At 32.8% G+C, this 16,734-nt stretch overlaps 1 protein-coding gene across 1 annotated transcript; it reads right to left on the bottom strand.

The window, feature by feature from the left end:
• Positions 1 to 8,561: 8,561 nt before the first annotated feature.
• On the bottom strand, positions 8,562 to 11,472 carry LOC145819854 (cucurbitadienol 11-hydroxylase-like). Its single transcript, XM_082913770.1, has 9 exons — positions 11,011 to 11,472; positions 10,529 to 10,841; positions 10,261 to 10,413; positions 9,914 to 10,162; positions 9,692 to 9,781; positions 9,502 to 9,580; positions 9,294 to 9,400; positions 8,985 to 9,112; positions 8,562 to 8,851 (listed from the first exon to the last, which is right to left on the bottom strand). Exons 1-9 carry the CDS (start codon positions 11,223 to 11,225, stop codon positions 8,758 to 8,760), a joined length of 1,428 nt encoding a protein of 475 aa, XP_082769896.1. The 5' UTR covers positions 11,226 to 11,472; the 3' UTR covers positions 8,562 to 8,757.
• Positions 11,473 to 16,734: the final 5,262 nt, after the last annotated feature.

A 16,734-nucleotide genomic window follows, 5' to 3' on the forward strand; every position in this document is an offset into this window, starting at 1 on the left:
CATCGCTCTTCTTGGATCCCGAAGTCGTAGCGGAAGAAGACCTCGGCTTTTTGGATTTTGGGGACTCTGATGGCTGGGTTTCCGAGCGCCTCTTCCCAGTAGAGGGTTGAGGTTTGTCACTCTCAGCCAACCTTGATATAGGCAAAGCATCCTCAGACTCAGTCTGAGTAACTTTAGCCTTTGGTTGGGCCTTCTTAATTCTTTTTGGCTTAGGTGGAGGAAGGGTTTGTGTTGGCTGCTCATCAATAGATGATGGAATACTGGCCAGAAGATCTTTTGCAATTGGCTTAGGGCGACCCATCTCGGCAGTAAGGACAAGTCGTCGCCGACGTTTTCGCTCTGATATTGGGACCAAGTATGGAGCCAAAGTGGATGGCTGATCAGCTGGATCAGATGTTGACCCCTGATCTGTCCGAGATGTGGATACGGTCTGTGGAGTAGTGGCAGAAGGTGGAGAGAGGCTTTTCTTCTTCCTCTTAGGGACGTTGGGCAAGGTTGACTTATAAGTTGGATAAAATTGAGGAGCAGAGGCGCATTTCTATTGTGGATTGGCAAGTCTAGAAGTTTCTTCAAATCCTAGCTGGGAACAAAGGATTGACGAAAATTTTTCGGTGGCTAACGAACAGCTGCAAGGAGAACAGACGTCAGAAGCAGACAAAGTATTTAAGACTTCAAAAGAAAATAGGCAAAGCTGAATATTGGGCTCTTACCCTTGCCCTCTATAACTGAATGAGGAAGCGGGTAGAGATGGATGTCCTCGTCTGGAGCAAACTCCCAATTTCCCGAGGTAATGAAATAGTCATCTCCAGCCCCCTTGTTGGAGTCTGGGAGATCGGCTACGATTTTGAATTCTGTAGACCTCGGCTTAAGGTAATAAATGTAGCCTTTTTGTTTCAAATTAAGGGCACACATGGTATAGTAGTACTGGATATCGGCTAGGGTGATCCTAACGTTTTCCTGTTTAGCTAAGGCAATAATGCCGTAGATCACTCGATAAGAGTTAATGGCCAGTTGCATGGGGTTCAACTTGTAGTAATGAAGAATCTCGCGAAAAAGGATGTTAAGTGGAAAGCGGAGTCCACACTCAATAAAGGCAACCACAAGGAAGGGCATGGAGTTTTCTGTAGGCATGATGGAGTCGTCATCCCCAGCCAACCTCAGATTGACATCGGCTGGGATTTCAAACTCTTGCCTAAAAAATTCCAGCTTAGAGGGGGTGTTTACCCGATGTTCCCACATACCTATGATGTCGGGATAACTAAAGGTATTGGGTTTCAATAAGAAGATGGTTCAAATAGGGTTATTGGGACCTCGGCAAAAAACTTAGGTTTTAGTTGATGAAGAAATTTGAAAGGGATGTTTCAGTTTTGCCCTAAAAATGTGGGTTCTACAAACAAATTCCGAACCTAAAAGCTATGAAGATAAAGATTAAAGGCACAGATTTGGAAAAGACACAAAAAACAGAAAACAAATACGAAGTTTCAGAATCAAGAACAGAGATGGACTATCAAGAACATCAAGAATACAAAGGGTTGAAGGCCAAGAACAGTGGCAAGGCGTGCAAGAAGAACTATGAACAGTACATGTATTCAGGGCATAAGCAAAAAGCGAAATCAACGCATTCAGATGTATGATTTACAAATTGATTATTTGAGCAAAGCAGTAGTAAACAAGAAATTCCAGAAAAGATCAAGAACTGGAATAAAAAGAAAATAGTTGCTTACCAGAAAGTATGAAGCCGGTATGAAGATTGCCGAAGTCAGACGACAGTTACAGATGTAACGAGGACGACGAAAGCTTCACCGGAGGGGAGAACGGAAGATAGTTGCAGAGCTTGAATACTGGAACAATGGCGTATCTAGGAGCTAGAGAGAGAAAAAGCAAAGACAAATCGAATGCAAAGGTGAAAAATGGAGAAAGGAGGAAAAGTTTTTGTCAAAAATGAAAACGGCGGAAAAAAGTAATCAATATGCCTAGAAGAACGTATGCGTCAGACGGCGCACGTGAGGGAGAGATGGCTTGCAAGCGTGTCATGAACACGGTCCAATAAGGTAAAGACGCGTGAATGAAACGGTTGAGTAAAAGATGCATGACAACTCATACACGTGAAAGAGTTCACTGGAATTCTTGTTCTCTGAAGAGAACATGTTGGCCTGAAATGAATGATCTCAGCTGAGGAGTTCTTAAGCCGATATACAAGAAGAAATACCGATATAGGTTCCATCACCTCAGAATGCCGAGGAAATAGAACCTAGGGGGCAGTTGTGGGGATATATTTCCTGAGTACCAACACGTGGCAAGGTGACGTCGACGTGTCAGCCGAGGTGCCACGTGTCCTGGTCGTAACACCGAGGTGATCTCGGCAAAGCTGAGGTTATCTCCGAAGAAATCGGAATCTGAGATAAACGGATAAAGGACAAGAGTCTTAGAATGAAGAGGAGACTTAGTCAAGATGAGGATAAAGCTCTTGGGGAGTTTATCTTTATCTCTTGAAGAGTCCAAAGTAAGTATTGAGATGGAATCCATAGAAGTCAGGCTTCTAGTGGGATTAGGATTGAGTTAATTATAAAAGAGAGGCACCCCCGTGGGTCTAAGGTACGCAATTTATGCTTTTAAATAGTGAGTTTAGCACTTGATTTTCTTTGAGAGATATACTGACTTGATCGTCGGAGTGCCCCCGGGGTGGAAGAGCCACCGCCAGAGCCTTTTCTTTCTGTTACAGGTTAGCGGAAGCCATCTATTCTGCCGGTGCTCTCTAGCTGATTACTAAACGAGCAATGTGGTCAGAAAATCACACACGCATATGTATTTCTTTTACTTGTTTGGATAACCTAAGTGGAGAGAAATAGGAGGAAATGGAGAGAAATTGAGAGAAACTCATTTCTCTTATAAGCCTCATTTTTAATCTTCCCAAAAGTGGAGAGATTGGGAGAGAAAAGAAACCACTATTTTTATAATACCAATTTTGTCCCTATAGAAATAAAAGAAATAAAATGATTGAAAATATAAAAAGGTTATTTTGGTAATATAACATAAAATAATTTCTTTTCTTTTCTCTTAATGAAATCTAACCAAACAGGAATGAGAGAAATCACAATCATTTCTTTTCTTTTATTTTTTCCTTATCCAAACAAAAAGGAGAGAAATCACAATCATTTCTTTTCTTTTCTTTTCTCTTATAACTTAACTAATCATTTCTTTTCTTTTCTCTCCTAAGTTCCCAAACATAGTGTTAGTCTTTTTAGAATAATGGCAATGAAAATGAGACAGTTTTGAAAAGGCATAGCTTGTCTATTTAGAGAATGTAAATTACCACCAAAAAAAAACAAATTATCAATAAAAATATATATGTTGGCATCATCTCATAAAATCATAATCGTATCTGTTGCAATGGATTCAGAAGTTGTAATTCTTTAACACTTTTGAACATGTAACTAAATCAACATTTCATTGAGACATTTAAACAAACATCTTAAATTCACAAACTCAACCCAAAATTTTGCAGATCAATAGGTACTGCATCAACAACATTACTAAATGTACATTCACCTAAAAACATCTTATGCCATAACAGCATCAATAACAACAACAACAAAAAAATCAGTTATGAGCAACAATTTCAGCAACATTTTTCGAAAACTTTCATTTATGAGCTGCTATTGTTGAAGCTACAGAGACTGGTTTGCTCACAGGGGAACTCTGGTTCCCGAAGTGAGGGAATAGAGAATAAGGGCAAAGCAATGGGTTAGGTTTGGGGAGTGGGGGTCTGTCGAGAGGGTCGCCGATGAGACGGGTTCAATGAGGTGCAGGAGAAGAGTGTGAGAGCTCTAGTTTGCGAAGCAGGTCGGTTGGGTTTCAGGAGCTTCTCACCGTCGTCGGAAGTGGATCGCCGGTGAGGGTGGGTTCAGTGGAGGAGAAGGGATGAGGGTGAGGCTGAGTGTAAGAGAGAGAGAGAGAGAGAGGGAGAGAGAGAGAGAGAGAGGAGATTGAATGAGGAAGACAGAAATGTGTACGTATATATAGTCAGGTTTGAAATCAGAATTTTCAAAGTTCCCTCTATTTTTCAAGAAAGATTCAGACTTTCCTCTATTTTTTAATTTTTTTTTATTTTAAGCCGTTGAATCTGCAACAACTGATCTCAGCTGTTGCAAGGAGGAAGTGAAGGATGATCCTCAAGGAGAGGATCTGAACTCCTGAACGATGCGACATGTTATTCTCTTATTTTAAACCAACTTCTTTTTATTTTTATTTTTTTTATTTGAGTAATATTAAACTTACTTAGGCCTCGTTTGGCAACCGAACTTTTTAGTTAAAAAATTATTAAATTAGTCAAAAAGCCAACAACCTATACCAAAAAGTCAAAGATTTTTTTTTCTCTCTACTTTTTTCACATCTTTTCGTAAAAAGTCAAAAAATCATCCCAAACATACTAGTTTTTTTTAGCTCATATTTTAGCCAAATAGCTAAAAAGTTACTAAATTAGTCTGTTCCCAAACGTTTACGTTTTCAGTTTATATTTATAAAAAAATTATAAACTGATTTTTGTTTATTTTTAGAAAAGCATAAACTACAAACGCGTTTGGTAATTGACAAAATATTTAAAAAAAATTTAAAATATAAAAAAGAGTGAGAAATGATAAGTGGTGGCAAGTGGTGGCGGAAGACGGTGGTGGAAAGTGGTGACGATGGGTAGTGGGTAGCGGGTGGTGGTGGGTGGTGGCAGGTGGGTGGTGATGGTGGGTGGGTGACGATGGCGGGTGGTAGCGAGTGGGTGGTGGTGGTGGCGGCGGGTGGTGGTGGTGGTGGTGGTGGTGGTGGGTGGGTGGTTGACGGTGGTGGATGGTGGGTGGTTGCGAGTGGGTGATGGTGGGTAGTGGGTGGTGGTGGCAAGTGGGTAGTGGGTAGTGGGTGGTGGTGGTGGTGGTGGTAGATGGGTGGCAGGTGGTGGTGGGTGGCTAGTGGTGGGGCGAGTGGTGGATGGTGGTAGCAGGTTAGTGGTGAGTGGTGGTGGCGGTTAAGTGGCGGGTGGTGGATGGTAGTAGCAGGTGGTGGGCGGTGGCGAGTGGATGACAAGTGGGTAGTGGGTGGCGGCGGTGGTGGTGGTGGTGGCGAAGGGTGAGTGGTGGTGGCGAGTGGGTGGCATATGGGTGGGTGGTGATGGCGGGTCGTGGGTGATGAGTGATGGTGGCAGGTGGGTGGTAAGTGGTGGTAGCGGAAGACGATGGTGGAAAATGGTGGCGGGTGGTGGCTAGTGTTGGGTGGTAAAAAAAAAAAACTCAAAACTGAAAACGGAAACACATTTTTTTTGTTTACATTTTTTGGCCAAATTTATAAACTGAGACCACTAATTTATAAATCAAAAATTTAGCAAACAAGTTTTTATTTGAGTTTTTAAATTTTTTGTAAATATAAACAGAAAACTGAAAACGTGGTGTCGTTTGGTAACACTTACGTTTTCAGTTTTCTGTTTATATTTACAAAAATTTTAAAAACTCAAATAAAAACTTGTTTGGTAAAATTTTTGATTTATAAATCAGTGGTCTCAGTTTATAAATTTGGCCAAAAAATGAAAACACAAAAAATGTGTTTTCGTTTTGAGTTTTTTTTTTTTTTTTTTTTTTCACCCAACACTAACCACCACCCGCCACCATTTTCCACCACCGTCTTCCGCCACCACCACCAACCCTCCGCCACCACCACTCACCACCCACCACCCACCACCCACCCACTCATCACCACCACCCACCCCTCACCACCACCACCGCCGCCGCCACTCGTCACCCACCTGTCATCCACCGTCACAACCCACCACCCGCCACCTACTTCCCACCACCACTCACCACCATCCACTACCTGCCACCACCAGCCACCCACCACCACTAGTCACTTGCCACCCACTTGCCACCACCACCCACCACCACCACCACCACTACCACCACCATCACCCACTCGCCACCCACCTGCCACCACCACCTACCTGCCACCACCTACCGCCCACTCGCTACCACCTACCACCCGCCAACGTCACCCACTCACCCACCACCACCACCACCACCCGCCACCTACTTGCCACCACCACCCACCACCCACCACCCACCACCAACACTACCACCACCCACCCACTCGCTACCACCCGCCACTGTCACCCACTCACCCACCACCACCACCACCACCCATCACCTACCTTCCACTACCACCCGTCACCCGCCACCCATCTGCCGCCGCCGCCACTGCCACCCACCACCCGCCACCAACACTACCACCACCCACTCGTTACCACCCACCACCTGCCATTGTCACCCTCCCACCTGCCACCATCCGTCACCCACCTGCCACCACCACCTACCATCGCCACCCACCACCCGCCATCGTCACCCACCCACCCACCACCACCACCACCCGCTACCACCCACTACCACCCGCCACCCACCTGCCACTACCACCCGCCACCACCACCACCACCACTACTACCCACCACCCGCCACCACTGCCCACAACCCGCCACCATCCATTCGCTACCACCTACCACCTACCACCGTCACCCACCCACCCACCACTACCACCCACCACCCACCGTCAGCACTTTCCACCACCGTCTTCCGCCGCCACTTGCCACCACTTGTCATTTCTCACTCTTTTTATATTTTTAATTTTTTTAAAACATTTTGTCAATTACCAAACACGTTTGTAGTTTATGTTTTTCTAAAAATAAACAAAAACCAGTTTATAAAATTTTTATAAATATAAACTGAAAACGTAAATGTTGCCAAACGGAATGTAGAAAATTTTTTTGGTTATGATTTTTGAATGTAGAAAAAAATTTTAGTTATGATTTTTGAATAGAATGTTGAATTGAGTGTGAAATTGAGTTTTGAAAGTTCGATTTGACATATGAAGTAAAAAAAATTTGTTTGGTTATGAGTTTTTGAAAGAATTTTCAAAAATTAATTCAAATTGTTATAACTCATAACAAAACACACTACTTTCACACTATTGAAAATTCTGATCAACACTCATAACCAAACTCTTTTTAAAATTCAATTAAAAAAAATTATTATTAACAGAAAATAACATTAATCAATTTTTTAATTGAAAATACTACAAAGGAAATAATTTTTTTTCAAAATAAATATTCAAAAAATTTAAATCATAAAAATTTAAACAATTTAAATAATCTAAAAAATTTAATAAGTAAAAAATTAAAATAAATATTCAAAAATTTTAAATAATTTTAAATGTTAATATTTTAAATTTAAAAACAATTTTATACTCAAATCGTAACCAAACACATAAAACAAAACTCAGTTAAGAAATTATTTTTAAAACTCATAATCAAACATATAATTCAAAACTCCATATTACTTTCACAACTCTACATTCAAATCTTAACCAAATACATAACAAAAAAATTAAAATATTTTTATAAAATAGAGTTTGAATTTATTTTTATAAAATATTTTAAATTTAAAAAAATTAAAATTGTAATATTTTGAAATTAAAATATTTAAAAATATTCAAAAAATTAAAAAATCGTAACATATTTAAATATTAAAATATTAAAAAAATTAAAATATTGATTTGAATTAAGTTTTGAAATGAGTTTTGAATGTGTTTGGTTATGAGTTTTGAAAAGTAATGATTATGGTTTGAATTGAGTTTTGAGAAATGAGTGTAGAATTATGATTTGAAAACTCAAAACAAACAGCACACTCAAATCAATGGGTGAAATTATAATTTGAATTGGTTACCAAACGGAGCCTAAATATTTTATCAAAATTTTTATATATGACTATTTGATAGAAATTTTGATAAAATATTTCGGATTTTTAATATTTTTATTTTTATTTAAAAAATAATAATATATAAGTTTATTTTTTAAATATAATTTTTAGACTCAATATATGTAAGTAAAATTATTAATTAATAATTAAATATATATATATATATATAATAATAAAAAAAAGATAACTGCGCATCATTCAGTTCTATGTGTAGCATGATCGTTATTTTTATTTTATTTTTTTTCAATAATGCAGGAACACATGAAATTTCAAATATAAACATTCTTGTTCTTTGGCAGACTAGCTAGCAAGGTGTTTTATTTTATACAAATGATAACTTCTTTATTAACAAAAATCAATCTCTAAATCCTTCAAGAATTCGTCTTCTCAACCGTAAAAATCAATCTCTAAATCTCTGGCGATTTGAAGTGCACGACTAGTTTAATTACACATTAGGTGGAGATTTGCCCATTTGAAACCATTCAAGATTTATATCTAATTCCTCAAACTCGATTTTATCAAATTCTCTATTTTATAAATATGCATATATTTTTATATTTATTTCATAAGCTCAAGTTTTATCTAACCATCCAAATTCACAACATAATAATTTCAAGGCAACACTAATAATGCCAATTAGTTTTAAGTTGATTGCCTCTAATAATTCCAACACACTCTATTAGTCCTCCAATTTTGATCAACAAGAAACTAATTTTGACGTAGGTAAATTAATTTATTTGCTCAATTGTGAAGGCCAACAACAAGAAACTAGACTGCTCATTCGGGTAAAAGAAAGTTTATTCATTCATTTAAACATTGAAGTACAAAGAAAAGTTTAACCGAAAATATATATCTAACAAAAGAAATACAAGAAAGCAAGTTTATTTGTTTCTGGCAAAATAAAGTATAGGACGTAACTAAGTCACCGCCGGTTGATCTTCATCACGAGGCATACGTCTCTAAAAAACACTTCAGTTCAGTTGCTCTTTGGTGTGAGTTTAATATGAACGCCATCTACAAATTCCAAAATGGGTCTCCGAACAATTTTTCCTCCCCTAATTTTTGTCCAACTGTTTTTCAAAAGCAAAATCACAAATTAGGTGAAAAACAAACAAGCAAACTAACATTGACTGCTCTTTTGTAGACAAACTTGAGTAAACAAAAGTGAAAAAAAAAAAGATGCAAGTGGAAAAAACAATTTACCTATACTTAGTGACCAATACATGGAGAAAGGTGCATACGAACGCCCTAGCGTAATCTGCACCTGCACATTGTCTCACCCCTCCTCCGAAAGGCATAAAATTCTTTGATATAACAGTTGGATCAAGGTCCTATATATCATCCAATAATTAAGGGGCAAAATTAGAACTTGTCAATGGCTTCTTTTAATGATCAAATCTCACTACAAAACATTAAATTAGAACAACTAAAAAATTTACAAAACTTTCAAGCAATCCCTTCCTAAAGACAAAGAAAGGAAATGGTACAAGCTCAAGATGGATCAATACGCACCTTCCAACGTGATGGATTGAATTTAACTGGATCCTTGAAAGCTTCTGGATTCAACTGATGAGCAGAAGTAACAATCAAAATGTTCCAACCAGCTGGAACTGTATATCCTGTTGAGTTTTTAACCAATGAATATTTCAAATTCAATAATTTGTAGGTTGTATTTGCATGGAGCCCATTTATGTTATCGTGATGCAATTATAGTACTTACCATTGAATTTGATATCTTTTGTTACTTTTCTCAACAGTCCTGGTGCTACATTTCCCAACCTAAGAACTTCATTCACAACCTGCAATTTTATAATAACAAGACATACACATCATTAGTAAAGTAGAGATAAAAAATTTAATTAATTATTCCTTTACTGGCAAAAGACAAAACAAAACAGATTTAAACGTACACTTAATGTAAAAGTCATTGATTTATATTCTTCCCAGGAGAGTGGAGAATCTGGATTCTCTCTGTTTTTAACAATTGTCTCGTTTTCAACCTGACAAAATTGAACGATCACTAATTAATGTCATAATTATATATGCAAAAGAGTAGTCTTTCATTGTTCAACCAAGACTGAAAAACCGATCAACAATTGTTAGTTAATTAAATTGTAGGTTTGCGAACGTACTGTTAGCTCCTCTAATATTGAAGGATACTCTGAGAGAAACTTCAAAGTCAATAGTATAACCGAAGAGATTGGCTCAAAGTTTCCAAATAAAACTCCAAACATCAAATTGGATAGGAATTCGGCCGTCAAGAACTTCTCAGTTTTCATGTCTTCCATTGCTTTGTCAAGGAAGTCTCCTCTAAACTTGTTATCGGAATCGATTCTCTGTTGTACGATATCCTTCAACATGCTTAATAATTCCTTGCGGTCCTAAATACCAAAAAAAAAAAAAAATTGGCAACTATATCAGTATATACATATATCTTCAAGAACAAGTTTAATTTTTTTGTTTTTAGGTAAGTAATTACCTTGACGCATTGGTGGAAAGTAGTGCCAGGAATGTCCAAAGGAAGGGACAGTAGACCATGCAATAAACTGGAAAACTTGTCACTAAGACGCATCTCTGATGATTTTTCCCAATCATAGCCATACAATTGCTTCAAGGTGAAATCAAAAATCATCTGCAATGTCCGAACAAAGACATATACATGTTATCAGCAAACACCAGAAAGTACAAAGATAAATAATGAAGCAGAGATGAAATTAATTAGTTGGGAGAATTTTGTTTTGACGTACACAAGTAGCATCATGCTTGACATCAACAATTGGCTTGGTGGACCAATTACGAAGAGTTTTCTGAATGAGTTGCTCAACTTGTGGTAGCAAATTTACTCTGATGCCCTCAACTCCAAAGTGTGTCAAAGTTATGCTTCTAATGTACTTCTGAACAGAGCCTACTGCAAATATGGGCAACATGCTCGAAAACGTGTCCAAATACCACAATTCTACGGATTTCCCTTCTTCTGTAATGATGTAATGATTGAATTTCGGGTCGGTTGTTATAACAACCTGTTTACCGGCAACATTAGTTCGGAACACCGATCCATATCTGCACACACAACATATAATCAAAAAAAAAAAAAACAAATTATTACAATTTAATTACCAAAAAAGATCAATAAAAAATAAAAACTTGTTTAGCCAACTGTTTTTCAAAAAAAAAAAAAAAAAAAAAAAACGAAAAGAAAAGAAAAAGAAAAATGAAGGTAATTACGCACCTCTGAACTCTCTTAGAAATGAAGGGATGGAGTTCCAATGATCGGTTAGGAATGAGAAGCTGGATGGTCTCTCCGATGAGAGGGAAGCCCATGGAACCCGGTGGAAGAACACCGTTTTCGCATTTGGGATTCCTCCATTTGCGAACCCAGTGACTTATGAATATGGTAACCAATGCCACCACAACGGTGCTCAATGCTACTCCCACAGACAACATGTTTTCTCGCTACCTAGTACTGATCGGTAACGTTGTTTATGAATTTGAGTTTGCACAAAGTAGAAGAGAAGAGGGTTGATATAGATGAATGATATATATCACCCAAGTTCTCTTCTTCTTCTTCTTCTTCTTCTTCTTGTTAGAAGTTTGATCCTGGGATGATCTGTTGTTGCGTTAATGAATCACAATTTATACTAGTACTACTAATGAGGGAAGTAGCTAGGAAATATATTTTTGGAATGGCTCCAATTAACAAATAAATAAATAAATAAAATTGCTAGCTTGATTTTAGTGACTTTATTTTATTGAGTCGTGCGCCCGCCGCGGGAATAGTCAAATAAAATAAATATATTAAAAAAATGACCCTTACAACCTCAGATAATATTATAATCTAGACAATTATGAAAAACAACTATGATTGGTTATCATTTTTCAAAAACGTTTTTCAGAAAATTTTACTTTCTTATTTTTTGTGTTTTTTTATTTTTACTGAATTTTTTTAATATTTTGAGTAATTTTTTTTTAATTTTTAGACATAGCTAACATAAATATACCTAAAAAGTAAAAAAAATTGAAAAAAATCTTTTAAAAACTCACTAAATACCAAAAATACAAAAAAAATATAAGAATTCAGTACATTTTTTGTATTTTTATGTATTTATTAATTTTTAAAAATATTTTTTCATAATTTTTTTTACTTTTTAGATACATCTAAGTAAGGTGCATTTAAAAAAGTAAAAAAAAAAGTTTAAAATTTTAAAAATATTCACTAAAAACAAAAAAATACGAAAATCAAAAAACTCAGGTTGCGTTTGGTAGAGTTTTGTAAATATGATTTGACAGTATGAGTTGTATTTTGAGTTTGTGAGTTGTAAAATTATGATTTGAGTATAAAAAATTTGTTTGATTATGGTTTTTGAATTTAGTTTTGAATTGAGTTTTAAAATTTTGATTTGATATGTGAAGTAAGAAAATTTGTTTAGTTATGAGTTTTGGAAAGAGTTTTCAAAACTTAATTCAAATTGTTATAGCTCATAACAAAACATACTAGTTTCACACTATTAAAATTCTGATCAACACTCATAACCAAACTCTTTTTAAAATTCAATTAAATTTTTTTTATTATTAACAGAAAATAATATTAATCAATTTTTTAATTGAAAATACTACAAAGGAAATAACTTTTTTTCAAAATAAATATTCAAAAAATTTAAATTATAAATATTTAAATAATTTAAATAATCTAAAAAATTTAATAAGTAAAAAATTAAAATAAATATTCAAAAAATTTAAATCGTAAAAATTTAAATAATTTAAAATGTTAATATTTTAAATTTAAAAATAACTCTACACTCAAATCGTAACCAAACACATAAAACAAAACTCAATTAAGAAATTATTTTTAAAACTTATAACTAAACACATAACTCGAAACTCCATATTAATTTCACAACTCTATACTCAAATCGTAACCAAATACATAACAACAAAATTAAAATATTTAAAAATATTTTTATAAAATAGAGTTTGTATTTATTTTTATAAAATATTTTAAATTTTAAAAAATTAAAATTGTAATATTTTGAAATTAAAATATTCAAAAATATTCAAAAAATTAAAAAATTAAAATATTGATTTGAATTGAGTTTTGAAAAGAGTTTTGAATTATGTGTTTGGTTATGAGTTTTGAAAAGTAATGATTATGTTTTGAATTGAGTTTTGAGAAATGAGCATAGAATTATCAATTGAAAGTTCAAAACAAACAATACACTCAAATCAATAGGTAGAACTATAATACGAAACTCTAACCAAACGGAACCTCAATTTTCAAAAAACTTAATTCAAAAAACTCAAACCAAACACTACTTTAACCTCCTGCCTACGTTTTAGAGTTACTTTGAAAAGTTGATTAACTTTGAAAAGTTGATTAAAAATTAATTTTTTGATTTTTATTTTTTTAAAACGGGTAAAAAAATAAAAAATAAATAATATAACTTAAAATAAATTAAAAATTAAAAAGTAGCTTTTTATCTTCTACCAAAAAAAAGGCCTTAGATACTTTTTGTATTGTTTTGTCTGGTCTTCCCTTCCTTTAGGCCAAGTTTGGCATGATTGAAAAAAGACAAAAAGTCAAAAAGTCACTATCCTATTTAAGTCACATTATCTTATTTAAGTCACATCACCTCTCTAACACATCACTTCAAACCCAACCCAAACCCAACCCATATTTCATAAAAAGTCAAAAAGTGCACTTATTTAGTCTTCCCAAACTAGGCCTTAGTTTAACAATATTTTCATGATTATAATATTATTCTATAAAATGCTTGTCAAAAAAATATTTATTGTATCAAAAATTATTTATTATTTATAAGTGATGATTTATTATGTAATAAACGAAACGTGATTTTAAAAAAATGTGACTGTCAAAACATTTATGTTTATAGAATGCACTTCCTATAAATTAATTTTATGAGCACTATTTCTTTGAAGTTTGAACAGTTTAATTCATAATTTTAGTTGATTTTCACAGTTTTTTTTTTTTTTTTGGCACAAATTAATAAGCGTATGAAAAATTCAAAACTGAACATATGAGTGGTACAAAAATAATACCTCTTTATTTTTTTATAAATGTTTTCAAAAAAATTTGAAAAAAAAATTAAAAAATCAATTTTAACTTATTTTTCAAAATATCTCATAATTATAGAATTGAATTCAACTATGACATAAAGATTGGCCCAACACCCATGATGAGTCTCATCCAATCCAAATATCTGATTTTTTCTTCTATAGAATTGAATTCAACTCTCACATAAAGATGAGCCCAACACCGTCGATGAGTCCCATCCAAAAGAGGCATAAGGTTCAAATCCAAATAGCCGATTTTTTTATTTTTTATTTTTTTATATATAGAAGTAAGGTCAAAAGATAGAGCCACCAATGAAGAATATTTGACTGTTGCTCCAAAAATAAAAAAGATAGAGATTTTAAAAAAAATATTAAAAATTTTACACAATACTGACATAAGTGTAGTGAATATTATATAATTTTTTTAATAATTTTTTTCCAATCCTTAACATTACCTTAAAATATTTATATATATATATATATATATATATATATTGTCAGTGTGTGTGTTTCGGAATAAATTGTTAAAAAATTTAAATCTTAGAGATTTTTTCAAAAATTATCGACAAATTCAGGAAAATTTTATAATTTTACTTTTTAATATTTGTCAAAATTTATCATTAATTTAAAAATATTTTTCCAACCATTTGGTGGCCCAAACTAAAATATATTAGAAATCTACCTACCAAATTTGACAACTCCGCTGTGGCTTCAGAAGTCATAGTAATAATAATTTACGAAAATGTAATCACTTTGTTTGGTTCTTATTTTCATAAAATAATTTTTAGAAACTTTTACTTTTTTTATTTTTCGTATTTTAATGTTTTGAATGTTTTAAAAAAAAATTTAATTTTTAGACACACCTAATATAAATACACTTAAAAAATATAATATTTGTGAAAAAAGTCTTTAAAAAATACACTAAACACTAAAAAATATATTTAAAAAATATGAAAATTCAGTACATTTTTTATATTTTATATATTTATTAATTTTTAAAATATTTTTTTTATAAATATTTTACTATTTAGATACATCTAAGTAAGGTGTATCTAAGAAAGTAAAAAAAATTACTTATAATTTAAAAAATATTCACTAAAAACAAAAAAATACGAAAAATAAAAAACTCAATTTTCAGAAAACTAAATTCAAAAAACTAAAACCAAACACACTGAATAGTACTCTATAATTAGGGGTTGTTTGTGATGATCTAAATAAGTGCACTTTTTATCTTTTTACGAAAAGAGGTGCAGAAAAATAAAGAGGTGATGTGATAAAAAAAAATAAAAAAATAGATTATATAGGAGATGCCAAACTTGGCCTTAATATGTCCCCATTATATCCATGCCAGTGTGGCACCAGTCTTTTCTTTTTGTCTTTTTTCTTTTTAAAGAGAAGGCTTCACTGTAGTCGTAGGGAATAACTGGACTAGTTTGTTAAAAAAATTAAACTCATAACAATCGTAGTTAACTAATTTTATTATATTTGTGCTTTAAAAAATAGATAATTTATTTTAAAAATAATATTTTTTTAAATATTAATATGATAAAATCTTATGATTATGATTATTTAATTAATTTAATTTTTTTAAAAATAATTTACATACAAAAATTATAAAATGAAACTAAATAGATCATCAAAATAGAATTGGTGATAAACCCATCCATGTTCAGTCCACTATACAGTAAACAATTCTTAAAAAAAAAATAAAAAAACATTTTAGAGTCGGTATTCAAACCAAGACGGCCTTTCTACAGTAATTTTCCATTATCATTGACGCGAAGACCCCTATTTCATTTCATATTTGAGTACACACGTTATTTCTGGTGATAATGGGCCACTACTCTTTTGGAATTAATTATAATATAAAAAAATAAAAGATCAAAAAAAAATAATTTATTAGATAAAAATAAATATACAATAAGTTAATGTCAAAAAAACATTTTTAGTTTTTCTTTTTTGGGTGAGAAATGAATTTGTCGAATAAGTTAAGTGTAATTTTTTTTTTTTTAATCAATAAACTGGCTTTGATAAACATACCTAAAACTTAGGATTAGTTTATGTATAACTTTTTTTTTTTTTTGTCCTTTTTACTTATTACGAAAAAGACATATAAAAAAATTAAGAAGTGATATGACAAAAATAAGTCAATAAATTAATAAACAATTTATTTAGATGTTTCTCAAAACAAGCCTCAGATTATTTGGTAGAATTTGATGAAAAGCTGAGAATGGCTAGTTTTAACTTATGCAATTGAATTGTTAGTTTTTAATTTGTAAAAAACTGTACTACATATGGAATTCTCAATTATCATGCCATTGTAAAGCTGCAAAACCACAATTTTCTTTTTTTTTTTTTTTAATTGTTGGGTTTTAATATTTTATTTTTTTATGGTGCATGTAAGCTTTATTATTTGTTTAAAATTTCTAATTATTGAATTAATTTTTTGTGGATGGAAAAGTATACAGATTTGATTATGATGCATATATAGACCAAGTAGGTACTCTAACCAGGATGTAACTAAAATTTCATTATTGTAAGAGTCAAAAAAGCAAATATTATTTTTTCATTATATAGACAAACATACATGTATGTGCAATATGATATATGAATTATATATATACATAAAAAAAAAAATTCAAATATCATAGAAACAATCTAGAAAATAAAAAGAGAATGCAAAATAAGAGAAGAATAAGATATATATCTTTTATACTAAGAGGACATTTTATTTATGAAATAATATATACATATAAATATATAATTTTTCATAAAAATAGGGGAACTAGGGTCTCCAATAATTTTTTTCTAGTTCTATCCCTAATTCTAACTTTAGTGTAGAATATCTTCAAACTTCACATCCTCTATCCTTATAATGCTTGAA

Source organism: Camellia sinensis, chromosome 2 (assembly GCF_055761805.1).
Source record: "Camellia sinensis isolate YWXY chromosome 2, ASM5576180v1, whole genome shotgun sequence".
Taxonomy (NCBI): Eukaryota; Viridiplantae; Streptophyta; class Magnoliopsida; order Ericales; family Theaceae; genus Camellia; species Camellia sinensis.

What these genes read in the sequence shown, in the direction of transcription:
- LOC145819854 (XM_082913770.1), bottom strand. Translation starts at nt 11,225, where the DNA reads ATGTTGTCTGTGGGAGTAGCATTGAGCACCGTTGTGGTGGCATTGGTT. An exon ending in AAAAGATATCAAATTCAATG is followed by an intron (nt 9,401 to 9,501) that starts GTAAGTACTATA and finishes AAAACTCAACAG; the next exon opens with GATATACAGTTCCAGCTGGT. An exon ending in TCAATCCATCACGTTGGAAG is followed by an intron (nt 9,113 to 9,293) that starts GTGCGTATTGAT and finishes GATGATATATAG; the next exon opens with GACCTTGATCCAACTGTTAT.